The sequence below is a fragment of the Lepisosteus oculatus genome, chromosome 9 (genome assembly GCF_040954835.1).
Source record: "Lepisosteus oculatus isolate fLepOcu1 chromosome 9, fLepOcu1.hap2, whole genome shotgun sequence".
Lineage (NCBI taxonomy): Eukaryota > Metazoa > Chordata > Actinopteri > Semionotiformes > Lepisosteidae > Lepisosteus > Lepisosteus oculatus.
Genome location: NC_090704.1, coordinates 19,859,821 through 19,867,361, shown reverse-complemented (window position 1 = coordinate 19,867,361; position 7,541 = coordinate 19,859,821). Strand labels below are relative to the sequence as shown.

The window sequence follows — 7,541 nt, the reverse complement described above, 5'->3', positions numbered from 1 at the left end:
ATTCGGGGCAGAGCGGTGGCTCTGTGGCATAGGATCTGCACCTGTGGCGGGAAGGTTGCTGGTTCAAATCCTGCAGCTAGCAGAGGAATCCTACTCTGTGGGGCTCCTGAGCAAATCCCTTAACCCCAACTGCTCCAGGGGTGCTGTACAATGGCTGACCCTGTGCTCTGACCCCAAGCTTCTCTCCCTGTCTGTGTGTCTCATGGAGAGCAAGCTGAGGTATGGAAAAAGATAATTCCTAATGCAAGAAATTGTAAAGGGTTAATAAAGTGATGTTATAATGTTGTTGTTGTTATTATTATTATTATTATATTTCAACCAGAAACTTACATACTGTACCATAATGGTACAGGTTTCCAGGCACAACTATAAACAGTGCATCTGTTAAGCCAAAGATCTGTTAATTTTATGAAGCTACCTGTAATAAGACCAGTAATTTGTATAGCAAATTGCAAAAGTAACTAATACAAAGAAACTTTAATTTTGATATGGAGAACCTTATTAAGAATTACTGATTGAAAAAGGGTCCCCAAAAAAGGGGGCATAGAAAATGACAATCAGTTCTTTCCCAATTTTGGATCCCAAATTATATTTCACTTTGCTTGGATGGAAAACCATATGTTTCCTTCTTTCTTGCACTGTTCGAGAAAGACAGAAGTTCTTAGTGGGACCTCAGTTCACCAGAGGAAGACAGCTGAAGAATCTAATGATGCTATTTACTATGTTTCCATCTTTATTAATCCAGAATTTCATTTAACATGGAAACAAGGAAACAAGATGTAAGTTGTAGAAAGAAAAGACATTCAAATTGATCTCCAGTAAATTGCTAATTGTGCACAATTGATAACAGAATTAGGAATGTACTGGAGATAGATCAATTTGGCGGCCTTTCTCGTATAAGGCTTCTGTGTATTGAGTTTTAATAAAATCATTTACGTTTATCTCCAAGGACTCACCTTATATTGTATGTTCGGGTTTCCATGAAATGAGAGCGAGGTCACAGACTGCGGAAGCAGCAATGCAGCGTTCTCCAGCCTTTCCACTGTAAGGACTCAGTTCTTCTGTTGCTGCTTTATCAATCAATCAAAGTTTATTTATCAAATGCACAACAACACAGCATGTAGCAGTAATTGATGGCAATGAAATGTCTTTTCTGTGAGCTCACCAGGGGGAATTAAAAATAAAAATCACAAAATTAAAAGTTACAGAATAAAGCTGCATACTAATAGTGCAATACAAAACGAATTTAAAAATAATATATATATAGAACTGATACATATCCCAGGTGTATGCAATATATTATGTCCAAATAGTGCAATATACAGTGTGCAAAATACAATGGAAACTGTTTGTCCATGTAACCTAACCATTCACAAAGACCATTACGGTGGTTGCTGAAGGTGACTGCAGTTTGGCTGTTTAGCAGTCTTATTGCCTGGAGGTACTGTATAAACTGTTCCGTAATCTGTTGGTCCTTGACTGAATGCTTCTATACCGTTAAAAGGACGGTAGGAGAAAAAACAGTTTATCACTTGAATGACTGGGGTCATTCACCAACCTTCTGCAGTGCTTTGCTACTGCAGCAACGTTTAACTACTGGAATGTGCTAGAGATACAGACGGAAGAGACAGGAGTGATTTACGTGTACTTATCTGTTGGTCTCCGATTCTAAAGGAGTGAGCTTAAAGTAATGGTAATGAAATTTAATAGACAGCCCGTCCTCATAGAGCTTCTGGATACAACGAACGTGTCTCACAGTGCTGCCTCTATCCGAAAAGAAATTTAACAAGAAAAACTTTGCCAGTCCGATTTAAAAATGGAGGTTGCAATTCAAAAACCTGTCAACAGATACTTTTCGTCTGTTTGTAGTTTAAAAAACGACGACTGAAGGGGAAAAAAAAACTTTGTTTTGACTTCTGGAAAATATTACAATCCTTAATCGCGATAATCATTCAGAAAGCACTACAACAAGGTGGAAAATATGAGCCCACTACGTACATAAACTAGAACACTCGGTATTTATTAAGGAAACATTGTATGAAATAACGAAACGCAAGACACAAAAAACTACTAACATTAATAGTAACAATAAGAAATATGTATCAATTTCTCACATTCAATGGCGAAATACTTGATTACATATAGTAAAGTATTGTATTTAAAAAGAAACTCTGAGCTGTGTACAATTAGACAAACAACACGACTGAAAATGATGCAAGAAGAATTAGACCTACAGCAAAACAAGTGAGTAAAACAAACAGTAAGAAGAAATGACATATTAATACTTGACTACAAAGAGCTTCCCAATTCCGTCATCGAAATACTCGCCTTAATTACATTATCATCTGTTTTCCTTCGGGTTGGAGAAAAGACGACAAATCAGAAGCCCACTTTGTAATTTGCGATTACCTGAAATAAAGTGTCTTCAATTTGACTCCCTCTACTCGCGTGAGAATGTTTGTGAAAACACCGGGCTCTTCCACATTTAATGCCGACAGCTTGGGGGTTCAATAAATACCGGAGGAGCGCACTTGCCTCCACGAGCTTTGTGGGACAAAATGATGTTACGGAAAAAAACGCGCTGGTTTCTGCTGCATGTGCTTCTGCTGGGACTGACGGCAGCAGTTCCATTAGTGGATCGCGGGCTGAGAATATCCCGTTGGAAAGAAATGCAGCTGAGTGATGGCAGCGATTACACGGCTGCATTGAAGAGCAACTTGTTTGTCAGTGACGCACAGCATGGGGAAAGGATAGACGAGGTAAAAGCTCAGGCCAGTCCAGCTGCATTTCCAGATAGTCTACATATCAATGTTCTTCACAAAGCAATGAGTGATGCAACACAGAAAGATGTCCCATCATCCGTTAAAGCGTACACATATGCCCTAGAAAGTCCTCCTTCTCCCGATGAGGCTGTTGGTGACCTGGAGGGGGACCCCAGAGCTATTGAATGGGACCCCACTGCACTGGAAGGGGATATTGGTGACGTGCAGGGTGACCCCACTGCTGCTGAAGGTGACCTGGAGGGAGACCCCTCTTCCCTGGAAGGGGATATAGGTGACGTGGAGGGTGACCCCACTGCTCCTGAAGGTGACGTTGAGGGAGACCCCTCTTCCCTGGAAGGGGATACAGGTGACGTGGAGGGTGACCCCACTACTGCTGAAGGTGATGTTGAGGGAGACCCCTCTTCCCTGGAAGGGGATACTGGTGACGTGGAGGGTGACCCCACTGCTGCTGAAGGTGATGTTGAGGGAGACCCCTCTTCCCTGGAAGGGGATACTGGTGATGTGGAGGGGGACCCCACTGCTGCTGAAGGTGACGTTGAGGGAGACCCCTCTTCCCTGGAAGGGGATATTGATGATGTGGAGGGTGACCCCACTGCTGCTGAGGGGGACCTGGAGGGAGACCCCTCTTCCCTGGAAGGGGATATAGGTGATGTGGAGGGTGACCCCACTACTGCTGAAGGTGACCTGGAGGGAGACCCCACTGCACTGGAGGGGGATATTGGTGACGTGGAGGGTGACCCCACTGCTGCTGAAGGTGACCTGGAGGGAGACCCCTCTTCCCTGGAAGGGGATACAGGTGACGTGGAGGGTGACCCCACTACTGCTGAAGGTGATGTTGAGAGAGACCCCTCTTCCCTGGAAGGGGATATTGATGATGTGGAGGGGGACCCCACTGCTGCTGAAGGTGACCTGGAGAGAGACCCCTTTTCCCTGGAAGGGGATATAGGTGACGTGGAGGGTGACCCCACTGCTGCTGAAGGTGACGTTGAGGGAGACCCCTCTTCCCTGGAAGGGGATATAGGTGATGTGGAGGGTGACCCCACTACTGCTGAAGGTGACCTGGAGGGAGACCCCACTGCACTGGAGGGGGATATTGGTGACGTGGAGGGTGACCCCACTGCTGCTGAAGGTGACCTGGAGGGAGACCCCTCTTCCCTGGAAGGGGATACAGGTGACGTGGAGGGTGACCCCACTACTGCTGAAGGTGATGTTGAGAGAGACCCCTCTTCCCTGGAAGGGGATATTGATGATGTGGAGGGGGACCCCACTGCTGCTGAAGGTGACCTGGAGAGAGACCCCTTTTCCCTGGAAGGGGATATAGGTGACGTGGAGGGTGACCCCACTGCTGCTGAAGGTGACGTTGAGGGAGACCCCTCTTCCCTGGAAGGGGATATTGGTGAGGTGGGGGGTGACCCCACTGCTCTTGAAGGTGACCTGGAGGGAGACCCCTCTTCCCTAGAAGGGGATATAGGTGATGCTGAGGGGGACCCTACTGCACTGGAAGGGGATACTGGTGATGTGGAGGGTGACCCCACTGCTGCTGAAGGTGATGCTGAGGGGGACCCCACTGCACTGGAAGGGGATATTGGTGACGTGGAGGGTGACCCCACTGCTCCTGAAGGTGACGTGGAGGCAGACCCCTCTTCCCTGGAAGGGGATATAGGTGACGTGGAGGGTGACCCCACTGCTGCTGAAGGGGACGTGGAGGGTGAGAATATTGTGGACTTCCACTTTTGTTCCATTTTGTGTGGCACTGTTACTCGTTTTCTCTTGCCATGACCTAACTTTTTTTCTTGCAGGGTTCTGGTGAGCTGTTACTGCTTTAGTGTTTGGAGTGACTGGAGGACTATGTGAATCCCTGGTCTTGGATTGCTTTGAGATGCCAATAAACCTGTATAATTCAGATGCCTGGGAATGTGTTCAGCTTTGTGTGCTCACCTACCTCATGGTTGCCATTTAGAAATAGCTCTGTACTTGCTTGTGGACTCTCCCTTGCCACAGGCCCTACAATTCTTACCTTCCAGTGCTTTGATCTGTGCCACCATATGTGCCTCAAAGCAGGAGCAGACACCAGGTTAATGGAAACTTGCAGATCTGGAGTGCAAGTGCTTGCCCTCCTGCAGGCATCTGAAAGGGGTGGGAACCACTGCTCCCGGTGACCCACATACCTGTTGGTTTTCATTCCATCGCAGCTTAACCAGATCAAGTAAAGCTTCAATTGAATATCTGCATTTGATTCCAGTCACAAGTTTAGGGTTTTATTTCACTTGCAAAATGGGATGGTTAAACCTTCTACATGTTTAAGAGCTGGGAACAAACTGTTCCAATTCCCCTTCTTAGGTCAATGAAGGACTTGTGTAACTGAGGGCTTGGTGGGAACAAATGGAGAGGTGGGTGGGGGGGGCCAGGCCCAGGCCCGGGCCCAGGATTGGGAACCACATTCCTAAAGCTTAGGACTGCTCCCTGCTTCATAGGTTCCCTGCTGGTACTATCATTACACAGGTCTGTGCTTGAGCCACAAACCAGGATTCCACCCAGTGACTGCTTTAGTTTCCAGTAACCATATCCCTGTCTCTAGAAAAACAGTGTGTAACTAAGGTATAGTGGATGTGAGAAACTGAACCCCTAGTTTAATTAGGTTAATTAAGCAAATAATGAAGTGGCTGACTAGCTGGTGGGGGCTGAGTCTGGAAGGACCTACTCTGGATGAAGAGCCATGATTGAAGAACATGACTGAGGTCACCTGAAAGAGTTACTGCAGCTCCTTGCTCTGGAAAGGATTGCAAAATTATTATTACACTATTCTGCATGAGAGCAGCCTGTTTTGATTTTGACAGGGCAGCTCACGGTGCCGCTAATCACATTTGTCAAACATTTTGGACAAAATGGCTTTTCCTAATAAATTAACGGTAGATGTTTGCTTGCTTCATCGCTCCTGCTGAAATGAATATGTATTGGTTCATCACAAAAACCTTGATTTTATTTTGTGTGTTGTGAGAGTGGGACTTGTCGCACATCAAATGTCCAAAGACATTTTAGTTAAAGCATGAGAAACTCTTCAAGGAAGAGGCAGACAAGACCGAGTCAATCAAATGGGCGACAGTGGTTTGTTTTTGGATGTTGAGTAACATCCAGAATCAAATTGTACTCCAGGAGATGGACAGTGCCCACGAGAACATTGCACTTCACAGTGATGGTGATTGGCTCGGCAACCAAAGTCTTGAAACAGGCCAACGTCCACAACCAGGTAAGCAATCAAAGAAGGACGCCACGCACTGCCCAGTGGGCATTGATTCGTCGAATATACGTATATTCACGGCGAAAATATACGGCACGAGAGTATACGGCAGTAATTAATTTATTTATTTATTACTATATTATACATGTGTAAATTAATTACTGCGAAAATAATTTACTTCGTACACTGTGCAGAGTGCCGTATACTCCTAGTTGCGGAACACACGATACATACAGTAAAAAGCCTCAGGCACTGTGTTAGATGTGTTTTCGACGTTATATATGCGTTTATTAATGTCGTCGATTTTACGGTTGCAATTCAACGTTGATTATATGTCGCGGCGACGTATATATACGTATAGCCGTATTTTCACCGTGAATATACGTATATTCGACGAATCAATGCCCACAGCTTGCCATTCAAGGGTTTTGCGGAGGGGATCTTGCCACCTGCCTGAAAAAAACAGTAAAATGTTTGAGTGCCTATAGAGTTTCTATTTTTATTTCTTGAGAAAAGTTGATACCATTTCCTGGACACCCCGTCCCCCAAAAAATCTGTAGGTGGGTGTCTGAAATTCTGAGGGGGGTGATATTTCGGTTGAAACGGAGCTGTACGGTGCAGCTACCCAAATGAAATCTCGCAGCTATGCCATTGATTAGCGCTTCATGATAGAAGATAACGACTAGCAATCTGGTATTTGCGATGAAGTTCAGTTTCGTCACTCTCGTGGTTTGTATTGCCTGGAGCGAAAAGTACCATAAGCGTTCATTTTTGCAGCTACATGGAGGTTCTGAATCGTTAAGAAAAAATTGTTGTAAAACCAACAGAAAGCACAGACTGCTATAACTAGTCCTAGTTATATAACGATTTTAAGTATAATGATAAAGGAATCTGTCCACCTGAGCAAACAGGATCGTTATGTTGACACTCAATAACGACACTGATATGTGCAGTTCCTGGATGGACAGCCCTCCTGCACATCAAACAGTCTGAATGACTGTTAGTGTCATTTAGTGTTGTCTGACCATTGACAAAGTACAACTATTGTTTTAGGGAGCTAATTAAGTTAGGAAAATCTTTTTGCCCAAAACTGAAGAGGCGACACTCCTCCCTCCCCCTGTGATGCCAGGCCTGTCCCCATCCTATTCCATGTCATTATATATAATACATACAACAGTGACCGATCCTTACTAACTGCATGCGTTAAAATTGCACATCAGCACATAGCAGGGGGCACATAGCCGCAATGTATTATCAATGTTAAATTTCAACCATAATATTGAAAACATTAATAAACGCATACGTTGAGAAAATATCTAACCCAGCATATTTTCCGGTTATATACTGTACCACAATGCATTGCTAGTATTCGTTGGTCACCATTTTGGACACGTTTTTCAAATGTAGAAGATTGAAGTATTTATCCGCAAATATCTCAGCAATCCTCTTTTGACGAGTAAGTATGAATAATAATAATACTATCTGAATACATACAGATCTTTCTTAATATTATTTTGATT

The 7,541-nt window shown here is 44.5% G+C and overlaps 1 protein-coding gene across 1 annotated transcript; it reads left to right on the top strand.

Annotated features, from left to right (window-relative positions):
• Window positions 1–2,501: 2,501 nt before the first annotated feature.
• LOC138241207 (autotransporter adhesin BpaC-like) lies at window positions 2,502–4,686 on the top strand. Its single transcript, XM_069194264.1, has 2 exons — window positions 2,502–4,491; window positions 4,583–4,686. The coding sequence occupies exons 1-2, from the start codon at window positions 2,559–2,561 to the stop codon at window positions 4,591–4,593; spliced, it is 1,944 nt and encodes a 647-aa protein (XP_069050365.1). The 5' UTR covers window positions 2,502–2,558; the 3' UTR covers window positions 4,594–4,686.
• Window positions 4,687–7,541: the final 2,855 nt, after the last annotated feature.